Below are 14,641 nucleotides of genomic sequence, written 5' to 3'. Positions count from 1 at the left end.
TTATCAAATGGTGGGGCTTTTCCCCCCCTCCCACCCATAACTTATTTTAGTTGCTGTACTTGTAGACACAGTGGGAAATGGGCTAGAGCAAGGGAGGACTGAAAATTTTCTTTTGAAATGATTGTTTTGAAACAGAATATTTTCCTTCAACTAAAACAGAAAGAGTCAACAAAGAAAATATTAAAGTTGAAATTGATTTTGCCCATCACTTTTGTGCTAGCCTGAATACTTTAATATGACAGTAGATTTAAAAATTCCTCTTCTGCTGAAGGTTCTTTGAAGGGTGTGTTGAACTGACTTTGAAAAACCGTTAGCATAATATTGAGGAGAGGACCTCATAGGCCTGTAACCTTTATTTTCGAAGACAAATCATCAGAACAAGACTATAAAAAAAAATTTATAACTATGGATTCCTTTAACTTAAAGGATGGTTAACTTAAAAGAACAGCAGTGACAAGTGGTTGACCAACTCTGATCAGAAGCATTTGGATCACCAAATGGCAGAAAAAAGAAGATATGAGCTCTTACAAAGATCTTATTTCTAAAAAACTAATTTGTTGTCTGGATTTGTCCGTTACAATAATATTTAGAAGTGAATGAAATTTAGTTCAGTCTTACATTAATTTTCTTGGTTTTGTTCTGAATTATTCCCACTTAACAAGGGAATTTTTTAGCAATTCATGACAGAGACTAGGATAAAGTTAGTCCAGTGTATTTCAGGATAGAAACATGAAGTTAACTTTTGTATGTTTTTATTTAACTTATTACAGCTTCATCAGTGGGAATGCATTTTTTTCAGCACGTAATTTTATAAAGACTCTCCTAAACAGTTGGACTTGATGATCTTAGAGATCTTTTCCAACCTTAAAGATTCTATGATTCTAAACCTGATACTTCTTTTAGGAAAAGCTTTCTAATATCTTCTGAGACTATGTAATGGGAATCCCATATTATTAAAAGTATTTTTATTAACATTAAAAAACTGTCCATAAGTAACATATTGAAAATAGATTCTAGTTTCATACGAGAATAAAAAAACAGTTTATGCACATGAACTTTCAATCTCCACATTTGGAGTAACCCCTTGGGCAAAACTTGTAGACCAATGTACCTTGCTCCAGTGGCAGTAGATTAGCATTAATCCTTGAGGCAAAGCATCGTTAGCTTAAAGGATTTAAACATCTGTACAAGATCTCCACAGGAGTATAATTAAACTGTTATCACTACATTGCCTTGCCTGTAATTTGCTCCTCTCCTCCTTTGCTAATCGTTCAGCCCTGATGTCTGTAACAGTTTCTAAATATCTGTATAGCATATGCATCGTGTTCGTAATTTTAGATTTTATTGGATGCAAGTGACACAGCGTCATTTATTCAGAATCCCAAACGGTTGCAACAGCTTCATTTCTAAAACACTAGCAATTTTTTATATTTTGGCTGTTGCTCCTGCAACCAGAATTACATTTTCAGTTTTATTGCATTACATTTATCTCTACTTAACTGTATGAGATGTCATTCTAGGAATATGTAGTGCTTGAACTACACATACGAGTTTATGACTGACGATATAAAATACTTGCTTTCATTAAACATAATATAGGGCAAAGGTTTTTAGCACAAGATGTGTATATTATGACTGTCTATAATGCATGCCAATCTGGTCATTATCTTGAATTTTAATTTCATAATGGTCTATATGTCTTGCTGTGGGTTTCACAATACTTTCAGAAGCATTTTCCAAAGCAGAAAATTTCTACTATATTTTGGAAAGTATAGACTCTAATCTCATAACAACATTGCTAAAGTTAGTTATCAGTTGTGCCACAGATAATTCATTCTAATTAATCCAGCTATAGCGCTGGAAGATCCTCTTTGTATAACTGCCAGATAAATCTGCTCCGGGGCCAGAAACTGCCAGTAGAGCAATTCAGACTGGGCACGTGGCACCTTGCCAGAGGATTTGACTCTTACACCTTTTATTAATTTGTCTTTTTGTTCTGCTTACACAGAACTTAGAATTAAAAGATTCTGATGTGCAGAAAGAGCTGGAAGAGATAATATCTGAAAAAGCCCCAATATGTAGTATAATGATTTTTTTCTGGAAACGTGAATTTTGTAGGGCATTCCAGAGGATGAGGGTTCAGCACAACATCCAACAAAGACACCAATTAATGAGCAGAGCCGAACCTTTTTATCATTCCCCTTCCCCTTTTCTTCCTCTCCCCAAATATACAGAATTTAAATGATGTCAGACTGTTATTTCTGTTTAGAAATAGATTCTGTCTCTCTATTCTGACACTATTTCCAATAGAAAATACCTTATGGTAGGCTTTCCTTTGCCCTAGAGTTGTTTTGCATCGGTGTAACTCCTGCGATTTCACTAATTTCTTTTTCACCCTGATGCGATACAAATCTAAAGCGCATGAAACACTAGGGTTTTGTTTGGGTGGCGTTAGATATAGAACAAAAATGAAGTCACCGATGTAAAGGTGTTAAATGTACTGTGCTAGTCAGTACTATCCCACCAGACAAGGCAGTGGCTAGCCTAGCCATCAAAATAAAGGAAAACTTCCCCCCCCAGGAGCTGATTCTTCCTCACAACCACTGAGGAGTGTGCTTGGGCTCCCTCCTCAAGCTCCAAAGATAAAAGAAATCTGTTTCAAATAATAATTTTTTCCCTCCTTTGAAACACTGCATTTGTAAGAGTTAATGATTTAAAGACATCTATAAAAAGGAAAAAAAAAAAAAATCCTGAAGCCAAACATCACAAATGGCATTTTTCATGTTTTGTAATCTCAGGAAAAAAAAGTTTCTTTTGTAGTGGCATTTGCCATGGTTTTTTTCCCTCTCTCTCTCTCCTATCTCATAACATGCTCAGCAGCGAGCTAATTTTTTTTTTCTTTTCTTTTCTTTTTTAAATCTGAGCAATCAAATAATTAAAAAATGTACTTTAGCCAAGAGGATCAAGGACAGATGGTTATCAATAAATTAGTGTCCCTCAAGCAACAATCACTCAACTCATCTGGATAAGTAGCATTCTGAATTTAAATACATAATGATAGTAATTAGAGATTACTGCAGAGAAGTTCACTTCAGACTTGTTGCTTTGCACAAGTTAACCCAATCAGCCATATGTAAAGTAAGGAAAAGTGAAACATTAATTAATGAAAATTAAATTATTTAAATTGACAAACAAAAGACATTTGTAATATGTCTCTTACGTTTCCATAAAGAAAAGACAGATTTAAGTGACGTCTGTGACACAATACCATATACAGGAGAGGAGCTTGTGTACTTCATTCATGCATGGAAGAAAAAAGAACTCCAGGAGATGAGGAAAAGTACTTGCAGCAAAGCCCTAAGAGAAAGGCGCAATGAGAAAGGGGAAGAAATTATAAAGGCAACGAACAGGGAAATTACTTGCTGATATTCTAATTGTAGGATCTTCTGAGAATATGTTATTTGTAAATGAGCAGAGTTAGCAAAGGATTACATGACTATCATTAGCTTCTCATAACAAAAAACAATCTCAAAAGATCATAACGCTTTGCCTAAGTTTTCTTAGGTCAGAAAGGACAAAACTGTCTTCCTTTTTTTCTTCTCTCCCCCTCACCCCCAACTACAAATTGCATGACTTAGCTGTAACTTCTTTCATATCAACATCCCCCCCCCCCCTCGTCACAGGAGCATACCAAAGACTGGTGGAATGACCACCTTGCAACACTGATGATAGCAAAACAGGTTTGAGAAAGCCAGCCCAAACACGGGCTGAGGAAAAGAACCTGAAGAGGGGCAGTGGGAGATTTTATTTTCTCTTTTATCATCTTCTTTTGCTCTTTAGTCTCTTATTTTGATACAGGGTTGCTTGAACTAAGCAAGCCACATCAGCATCAGCCACAATTTCAGAAGCCACAATATTTTTCCTCTTCTCCAAAGTAACACAGTCCTAAATAAAACTTTGTAAAACACTCTCAGGTAAGCTTTTGCTATCTAGGACTCTAGAAAGAGAAATGGAAAAAGGTGTTTTGGGTACACAAAGTATTTGAAATATGAAACAATCTGGTTTTTTCATCCATCATACCTTTAATAAAGGCTAAAAGGATTTTAATGATAGTTCTTACAATAGAACTAAGCTAGCATAAATTAAAATGAAGCTCTGAAGCATACTTAAGATTAATTTTGTAACGATAAAAATATATTATTTCTTGGTGAGCCTGAGACAGGATTATCTGATACATTTTATTTATTCACATACTTTTGTTACCATTTATAACTATTAAGAATTTAAATTTAATTTAGAACTACAAGTTCAGATTTGGGAGGTTGCTGTGCCCTATAAATCTATGAGATTCCACCCTCCTGAAGTATTACAAAAATAGAATACTTTGTTGTTCTGTTTTGAAGTAAAATAATTTGAAAGGAGTTTAGAGAATTTGTCCTCTAAGAGTTCATGGGACTATTTTGTGAAAAATCAATTTGCAGACACTGTGCTTAAACAAACGCATTATTCTGGGATTCTGACTCATGGATATTTGGTTCAATTTAAAAATCACAAGTTTTTCAATCTCTACTATATTTTACTATGAGTAAACATAACTCACTGCTATAAATTGTTACACTCCAGTTAAAGTGCCATAAAACAGAAATTATCTCAAGCTAATAGGATTTCTGACTTTCTTAAAGTGAATAATGTTAGCTGGTTGAACCATGATGGGAGACATCTGGTTTATTTCTTCTTTTGCAGATCATATAAAAATGTGCATGCAGGTTAAGATTGATAGATTTTAACATTATAACTTTTAGATTGTATCCAATCATTAACATACATAAAGAAGTGTTGTGTTAGCAGCACATAGGTGTAAGTTATCTGGATGTTAATTTTTCCAACGAAGTTAGAAAAAATAACAAGAAAATACATTCAGAAGTGACGTCCATTTTAGATGCAGCTTGGCTAAACAGTGCTTGTACATAGACTACTGATGGATTTCACCTCCGATAGTCTATAGCTCCTCCTTCTCTTCCTTTTGACCCCACTCCAACTGAATCAACACATGATGATGCCCGTTCCTGACACTGTTTCCTTGTTAGTGCACATGAAAGCGTGCCCAGTGAAACATGGCTTAAATTAGAGCAGTGCTATCACAATCCAGCGCTGGCGTGGCACACGAAGCAGGATGTGGAGCTGGGAGGGGGAGAGGTTTGCCCTGATCTGCTGCAGCACCGTGCTCCTGCAACACCTTTCCGTCAGGTCTCCGTTCACCCCACATCCAGCTTGCTGACTCAGACAGCGGGCTTTTCGGGAAAAGAGTGCCTTTCGGGAAAAGAGTGCCTAGAAAAACACATCCCTGGTCTCAGCAGGGACCGTAAGAGGCTGCTGCGATAGTTGTGTTACGACAGAGGAAAGGGGACCGAGACGAGAGTATTGGAACAGAGCTTTTGCCAAGACTTTGAAAGTTACCTAGCCAGATGCTTTGTCAGACATCTTGAGTCACGCACAACAGGATGCAAAATGACATGTATTATCTAAAGTCAATGTGTCTGAGTACTTTTATTGTCTATCATATTAAAGACAGTACCTTTTTTTTTTAAACTGCAAGATCCTTACTTTATTTGACCTATACCAGTGTAGATATATCAAATATTCTTAGCACCTAATGCTTCCCTATATAAAATGTACAGTATGTTTTTGAGAATAAATCTTAAAACTTCACATCTAAAATGAAGAATTTTTGTTATGATACCTTATTTCAACGAAGGATTAATTTCTAAAAAGAGTTTTCTGTGTTACCAGACATCAAAATCTGGCCGCATTTTTTTTAATAGATTGAATAAGGCTATTAAATCAGGATAGCATATTTGCAACTTACAAGATCATATCCCAGTACTTAAAGCAGTTGTTGATGTGGCCGATTATTTAAAAATATCCGTTAGATTCTCCAAAGATGCACGTACATAAATAAAAGAACTGTTTCTCTGGGCAAGGAACCAATCTGGTTAAAAAGATGATGTGAAAGCAGTGAACGTGTAAATGAAAGACTTAAAAAAGAAAAAAAAAAAAGAAAATAAAATCAAATAGTGATAAAAAAATAAAAGTGTAGAGAGAGGCATGCTAGAGAAATAATCAGCACTTATTTTAAAATAACTGTTTTTTCTAAAACATATTGGGAAAAAGAGAAACCTCATGTGACATATAAGTCTTATGAGTGTAGAAAAGCCCAACTATTCAATATCCGTTTCTGATACATATTTGGAAAGAAGAAAGCAATTTTATTCTTTCTGCATGATGCTGAAAATCTGCACCAAAGATAAAACAGCATTTCTAAATGAAAATATTTTCAAACCAGCCATAATAGGAATTTGAAAGGAATTAGTTGAGAAACACTTTGAAACTAATGTTATTATACAACACGTTTTGAAATACAAAGAAAATACCAAAAGAACTAAAGGCTTGCAGTGTTATTTGAATACTAGAAAAGAATGACGGTTTGTGAAAACTAGTGCCTATAGTTCCAAGGTAAGACAACACCACAGTTAATTCCCATGTTTTAACATGGAACTGAAGACCAGAATTGAAGACTCGAAAATGACATCAGGGAGTGTACTTTCATGGTAGATGGGCCTTCTTGAATAAATCTCTAAAAATTAAGATAATCTTTGTCAACTGTATCACTATTAACTTCTACAGACTAATCAAGGCATTTGACCTGCAATCACACGGCTTTCAAATTCATTAACGTAGTCTTTTTTTTTCCATACAGTGCAAACTTTGTTTTTAACTATGTTGTGGCCAGAACTTAAGTTTCACGAACTGATGCTGTTCTCAGCAGCTGATTCCAAAGAAAAGTTGGTCTATTGCTCTCTCACCTATTTTTAAATCTATTTTTTTAATTACACTGAAAACCAAAGTAAAACAGAAAAAAGCTTATATTTCTAAGTAAAAAAATACCACCATCACCTCTCTAAGCACCGTGCATTTTCCCCCATGTTCAGCACAGCATGTGATGGGAAAAAAGATTCTTCTCCTAGGTCAAGTCAGTGCTTTTATTTTCTCTGCAGAACAGAGGAGAAAGAGGCAACGCTCTCCTAGGCACATCTTCCAGTCTCAGTCACCGCTACAGCCTCTGCCATTCTTAGTGCTGCAGTGACACTTGCTCCTCTCTGGAGGAAAGAATTACTTGACAGAATAAACATTTTGACCAAATAAAGCCTTGGGAATGCTACAGGGTATGCTGGTGGAACAAAATGACCTGCGGTATACAGGACTGGGTGATTTAATGTCCTTTCTGGATGAACTCTACTAAGTGATCTTACGGGCACAAGTCCCACAAGACCAGCGTAGCTTCTGCTGGGCTCTCCCTCCCCACCACCTGGCCACCCTCTTCCCCTGACATCAGGTGTAGAGGGACAACTTGCCCTCCCAGGGCTGGCTCTCCCCAACAGGCCACAGCTGATGGCTCCAGAGACTCTTTCAAACCTGTGTTTTCCCATCGGTAATTCCTCCAGGTACCTATATCTCGCTCTGTCACACAGGCCAACTGCATGCTGGATGCCTTGTCAGCGTTGGGGACAACAATTAGCTAGCATAATACTGCGTATTACTTCTGCGCTTATACAAAGTCACTTCTTTATATCATACGTTGTCTTCTTGTCTTGGCTATCACACAATTTACAAACAGTTTCTTGGTTTTTTTCCGCTATGACAGGGACCATGTGCAAACGTCAGTTATTAGCAGCATACATTCAAATTCTGTCACATATCTTTAGATTTCACACATTTCTGCAAATGCACCTCTATATAATACTATAGGCTTTTTACCTACACTTTGATTAGTCTTCTAATGGATTACTGACATCCTGTTGTTTAGTCTGTCTAACCACTTATAAGTTGCAATATTAAAATCCTCACTGCTTTGGTCATGCATCTATAATAATTAGACTACTCATTTTTAGGTCCTCACAGATTGCTTGGATTACAGTTTAGAATATGACATTATTGCTCAGATGGGGACCTGAGATATTAACATATGTATGGCAAGTATTTCTGCTAATTTTAGGTTCCTATTTTCAGAATCAGCTTCACAGATTACTTAAAGCACAGCTTTTACAGATTTCAGCGACAGCTGTGAAATGTACGCGGCCATATCAGGATTATCAAGCCAAAAAACTAGAAAACCTGCCATTTGATTATTATCCATTTATGAAGCATTTAGAGCATTACTGTCTGGGGCAAGAAACAGGAACAGAAATCAGTTTTCCACAGCAGAGTTCAGTTGCCTTCATCACGCGGCCATTATTTTGTAATCCCCAGCTTCATTCACAATTTATCCTTATCTTCTACAGCAAATAAGGGGTCACACAGACAATGCAATTCACTATACATTTCTGATTCATTCTTTGAATGCAGTACATGAAACCTAAGTTCTTGTGGAACTATAGCATGAAGAAAACTTAGTATATGCACATATGATAAATTATGATTGCATCCTTCATCTTGATTCTTAAGCACTGAGTTTGCAAAATTAATAATGTTCTTTGATATAGGTAGCATCCTGAAATATTAAAAGAGAAAATCAATTTTCCTCTGACTTTTCATAACGTGACACCCTGCGGCATCACGAGTTCAGAACCTTAAGCTCTCCAGACTTTTGGTGTTTGAGAGGGTGGAGTGATCTGGCAGCATTAATTACCAACCTCTGAGCAGAGGGTGTTACACAGCAGGAGGAGACATTTTGCAGGAGACAGTAAGCAGCAGGACAACCTTGAGCTTCTTTCCATCTTTGTAGCACAGTGCTCACCCCACCAAACACAGCTCCTTTTTCTGCTCAGCCTCATCTTTTCCTCACCCTGGCTGCTTACCTCACCTTCCATCCTTTCTTGCCTAATCACTACCTGCTTCCCATCCTCTTGTCTCCTCCTGTCTGCGTAGGGTCCTAATACTGGTCTCACCATCCTCTGACCTTATTCCTCAGGCACTCTCCTCTCCTCTCTCAGAGCTCCTTGTCCTTCTCTAATTCTCTCCTTCTCTGCTGTTCCCTGCTGGCTCCCTCTCACACATCCCTTTCCTCAGTCTCTACTCTCAGACCAGCGGCCTTTCTGATTTCCACTTTCCCTTTCTAAGTAGCGTTAGCCTTTTCCCTCACCTCTCTTCTCCCTTGTTCCACCTTCCTCTCCCTTTAGCCGCTACTTTCAGTCTCCTTGCTCAGTCCTTCCTAATACATTTTCACCTTCTCTGTTTTTCCAGACGCAACCAATATACCTTCCTCATCCTCTCAGCTCCCTACACCTCCCCACCTTGAACCAGTCATCTCAAAGTCTGATTTGATGGCTTCAAAGCGTAGGACATACCGCACCAACAGGAAACCTTTGCCGAGATCACTGGTGACAGCTCCTGTGATGAGTTTCACCTTGGTCTCTAGCATCCAGGACCATCCATTAGAGAAGGTTAATTTTTACACTGCTGCAGCTATGCTGGAACAGGCTCGTTAGCTCTCGTGGAGTGGCCTGTCAGAGGACTCTCCCCTAGACACAGTGACTTTGTAGAGAAATACTGCAGAAACCCTTATTCATTTAAGAAAAGGCGTTGCTTAACACAAGATTCCCAGAACCGTTCAACATAGGCAAAGTACTAATTTCTCACTTTCTGAAAAATTGAAATTATTTTGGTAAAGTTTTGTTTGTCTTTTTCCTCGAGGAAAAAAAAAAAGGCACATTGCACATAAAATTTCAGCGCCAATGGTTCAAGCCTGGTAGAGTTGCTATAAACAGTCAAGACAGGTTTGGAGTTGCTATAAACAGTCAAGACAGGTTTGGAAGCTGGGTAGCCCCACATGCTATTAATGGAGAGGTGCAAGCAGCCTTGCCCATGCAGCAGTTGCCGGCAGACCAGCCTGTGCAGACAATGATCTAAGTTCCAGAGCTTCAATTTATCATCGTGTAGTCTTTTCACTACCCTCGAACTGAAATCGGAGGAAGATAATTTCCCGAGGAAAATCTCATCCCTGATTTTCTGTAAGGATACTATTTTTTTTTGTTGTACACACAGATATACAAGATGCACATTATTCTTCTAGCCACAGGGAAGCTAGTCAGATTAACGCCCAAGTTAAATGAAAGAAGAGAAATAATCAAAAATTATTATTACACAATGATTATTTGAGCTTGTGCAAAGGCTGAAGTAATTTCACCTTCCTATATACAAATCTGGAAGGGATCTTAAAATTTGTTATGAACTAAGCAAACAAGAGCACTATCATGCACATCATAAACTTGCACTCCTCCAAATGATTTGGGACGGTCTGTTTCCCACATTTGATAGAAAGCATTTGGTATAAGAAATCTTAGCCTTGAAAACAGCTGTCACGTGCATGCAGCACCAGAAGGCCTAACAAATTTCAGATGGTTTTAATAAAGTTTTCCTTGGCATTTTGAAGTGACAGTAAGGGAAGGAAAAAAAAAAAAGTACAAGGAGAAGAACAGAAAAAGGTGAGGGAAGGGGAACTGTAGGCACAAGAAGAAACAGGATTGGAAAACTTCAGGTAGGGGCACAGAGCATACAGGGTTAAAATAATAACCGTTGCAATTGTTTTCCACAAGAGGCCTGCCAAATTCCTTCTGGAATTCACTTTGAATAGTTTTACATACTAATGTTCTTCTGTTTTACTTAATGATTGATAAATGAATTGTTTGTGGGACTGTCACTTAGCCAAAGTCCAGGAGGTCAAAATAGTTTTGGACCCCGGAAAGCTAATCGAAGCACCTCTAAAGGCACAAACACGCCCTATGGTTACTGCAGTGATTACAGTTGGTTATTGTACTAAAGGAGAAGATGCAGCAGCAGCCAGTGCAATGCCAGCCACACGCCCAAGCAACCTGCCAGCTTTGCGGGGGTGGGGGGGGGCGACGAGCCACCTGGGCAGATGTTTGTCCTGGCTACCCATTCAACGGTGCCAGTTCCACAACTGGAGTCTGAAATTTACTTTAACTGATGCTGTTGCGCTGCTGAAAGCCATGGATGCTGCTTTGTTGTGAAAGAAACCCTCTACCTGGCATAGTACGTTCCACACGGGAAAGTATTCAGGCAGTTGCCGAGAGCTCCTGGTGCATAAAAAAAGCTATGTAGTTTGACTATTTGGATTTTGGGAGGAAAGATTTTCACATTAAAAGATTTAATGAAGAATTTGAAGGAAGACAATAAAATAAAAGAGTTATTGGAGTTATTTCTGTGCAACTTTAGCTGCTGAATGGAAAACTAAGCAGATGTAGATTGAATTGGTATGGAAGGATCGGGCAAGAGTAGTTTGGTATAATAGATATTTCCCATTTTACTTTTTAAGAATTAGGAGTATCTGTGAGTTGTAGAAATAAAAAAAAAAACCACATCAAAACTCTACAGCTGAACTTGTAGCAGTCCATAAACAACAAATCCAATTTCTAAGCAGAACTGTACTTATTTCAGGAGTGTTTGTTTTAATATCAGCTAGTCTAAAGACTTCAGCAAAGCTTAAATCTACTGTGTGGATGAGATCAGCTGACGCGTAGATGTGGTTACAATTCAGATTGCTGGCTAAAACTCTGAAAGTCAGTGTAGCTATGTGTCTTGGTTTAAATCACAATGCTACTAACTGAGTGAGGTTAGGAGAAGCAGCACTAAACAGGAACTCATTTTGGTCCAAAACAGAGCGCTAACAGGCAGCAGAGCCTCCAGGCATGCGTGTGCTGTAATCTGTGCCCGCACGGCTTCTCTCTAACAGATCTAGATGAGCCACGTGGTTTTCTTATAAGTGTTATATATGCTATATATGATGAGCCAACAAACACCTTAAAAAGGCAATGGCTATCGTAACTATTATACTAGAAGGTCTGTATAGTCATTCACAGCCCTCACCTGCTATCTTATTTTGCAATATGCCTTAACATATTTCAATAGGTTTTATAAATTCCACAGCTGAGATGAATGTTTCAACACTTTACTGTTATGGTACAGAAAACAGTAATTTGAAAGGCTTAATTTGCTTGAAATCCTTTAGCTTTTGTTCTGCATACTTTGAAGTACTACCTTTAACTACTGGCTTATTGCTCATGGATAACACGGGTGCATACGAAGCCAGACTTTGCTCATGGGCTTGATAAGATCTCATTATCATAGCCTGCTTAATTCCAAATACATTAATATCACTGGTTTTTTGTGCTTACAGCTCACATATTGTGTATTCCTCCAAAACATAATAGAAATGCTTAGAGTTTTCCCACAGATTTAACTAAGCTTTGCAACCGTAAAAATAACTGTAAGTGGAGCTTTACTCCCCAAACTCCTAATGCGCGCAATATCCCTTACAAATCTTATGTTAAGCAGTATAGTATGCACACGTAAACCCAAAAAGCTTTAATTGAAAGGCAGGAGAGAGACCAAGCTATTCTTCAGTACAGAAAAAGGTGGCAGGATTCAACCTTATGCTCCTATTAGTTTAACAAAATAGTTGATATTGCAAAAGGTAACTAATTCATCTACAAAATTAATAAAACATTATTCTGGTATTGACATAGTGCAACAAAAAACATTTTTAATATAAAAATTATAACTAAAGGAAATTATAATCATTAGGAAAATCCAACATATCAGTATCAATATTGGCAGCTTCACAGGGACAGCTTTACCCAAATTGAAAGCAGCACTTACGAAAAAGGTACTCAAACAGAATGAAGAAAACATTACTAAAGTAAGCAGAAGGTCAGGTGTAACTCCCACCACACTGAAGGGACTTGCATCTGAAGAAAGCTTAAATTTAATTCAGTCTTCTCCATCTTGCATCTATGCTGCCTATCATGCTGAATCAGACAGTAAAGATTCCTGTTACCTGAACACAATCTACTTTTTGAGAGCTACCAATTCTGGTAGCACTGCACAGTACCACTAAAAACTACTGAACTGAGTCTAAAATGTGGATTTCAAGGCATCCAAAATGAGTCAGTTCTATATGTTCCTTCATTAAATATTTACAGCAAGTATTTTTGCAATGTTTAAACTGTTTCTTATTTTTTAATTTCAGCTCATAACTATTAATAGTAACTCTCAAAGCATTAAGTACAAAAATATCTGATCCTTACATGCAGCTAGTAACCTTGAGAGACTGCATTGCACTTTAATTCTATCAAAGAATAATTGCCACGAAGAACTGTAAAATAACACTGAGTTATCACAGTTTTTAAAAGTTTATCAGCTATCTGCTTTGCAGTGCTCAAAGCAAGAAAAAAAGCCAGATACACTTACCCTTGGCACCAATAAGCAAGAACATATAGAAGCAGCACTCGGATGTCATATCTGTCTTTCAGCAATTCAATGAATAAAGTCAATGAACGTTGTCCCTGAAATTGCACACCAGCCAGCGCGCTGCTCGTGTGCTCTGCTTCCGACAGCCTTCAGCAGAGCATGAAGCCAGCTCCCTTCTCTCCCCTGCCTTCCTCCCTTACTCTCCTTTGCGCTAGGTTTCCCTCTCTCCCTCCTCTCTGGCGCGTGCACACACACGCACCCCCACCCCCCCGAAAGTCTCCGGGAGCACACCGGCTCCTCAGGCTCTCCCTTACAGGACGGGGACTGCTCTGCAGCAGGCAAAGGCTGGGATGTGCATGGACACGGGTCTGCCCCAAGGAAAGCTGCTGCTGCTGCACAAAACGCAGCCAGGTCCAGAGAATTGTCACCAGTAGTCCAATTCCCCCCCCCCTTTTTTTTTCTCTTAAGTCACAATACTGCAAGAGGCCTGAAAAGTACAGTTTTATTTAGGCAAATCTGTTTGAAACTAAACATTTGCTATAGTTTAGATAAAAACTGGTGGTTTCTCAAGTAAGGGGAAGTGAAATTTATAAACACAGTCCCTTTGTAGCAATCTGGTCACTCACTGAAATACAGAAAAATGCAAAATGTAATTTATTTCCAATAACAGCATGTCACTATTTTTACACATTAACCACTCTTTGTGACTAATGTTAAAGAAAACAATCTGAAAGAGCAAAGAGGGATGTTCAGAAACATATACTATATGGGAATAAGATTTTTCACTGATTCTCTCCTTATTTAAATACTTTGAGACATTCCTCTCTGGCTCTTGGCTTTACTGTTACCTGTGGATCATGGTATACTCGATCACATATGCAGACACACAGTTAAAAATATTTTTTTATGATGTGAAGCCTAACACTCATCAGCACAGCAAGGTGTATTTCAAAACGAATCACTCGGTTGAGATGAACTTGAGACAAGAAGCTAAATTATATCTGCCATCAGATGATTCAGATATTTTTCTCTTTTTCTCTCTTAAAAAACAAAAAGGGGGCAAAAACCCCCAACTTGATAGATTCAATAGCTTGCCAGGATGACACAAGTCAGGGAGCATGAGTAATGTGTCAGCAGCTACGTCAGGTACTTAGGAAGAAAGCCTCTCAGAACAGGAAATGTGAGCATGCACGAACACATACATGAAATGGTGAATTTAGAGAGTGGGAAGAACTTATACCATAGTCAAAGCAAAGTCCACATCATTGCTATGGCAAAGCTATCTATAAAATAGATATTATGAACTGTCAGTCTCTTGATTTCTAATATAAAAGCATACAAAATACAGAAGGGGTTAAACCAAAAGATTCTTGTC

At 38.0% G+C, this 14,641-nt stretch overlaps 1 protein-coding gene across 1 annotated transcript in view; it reads right to left on the bottom strand.

Moving 5' to 3' along the window:
* Positions 1–13,626, bottom strand: part of RXFP1 (relaxin family peptide receptor 1) — a 49,705-nt gene extending 36,079 nt beyond the window's left edge. Inside the window, exons 1-2 of the mRNA XM_075751784.1 lie at positions 13,581–13,626; positions 13,267–13,317 (exon numbers count right to left, since the gene is read on the bottom strand). Coding sequence (XP_075607899.1) covers positions 13,267–13,315 — 49 coding nt within the window. The 5' untranslated portion in view covers positions 13,316–13,317; positions 13,581–13,626. The remainder of the gene's footprint in view (positions 1–13,266; positions 13,318–13,580) is intronic.
* Between the last annotated feature and the right edge of the window lie 1,015 nt (positions 13,627–14,641).

Source organism: Balearica regulorum, chromosome 4 (assembly GCF_011004875.1).
Source record: "Balearica regulorum gibbericeps isolate bBalReg1 chromosome 4, bBalReg1.pri, whole genome shotgun sequence".
Taxonomy (NCBI): Eukaryota; Metazoa; Chordata; class Aves; order Gruiformes; family Gruidae; genus Balearica; species Balearica regulorum.
The sequence above is the reverse complement of the archived record's forward strand: the minus strand, read 5'-3'. Positions and strand labels throughout refer to the sequence as shown.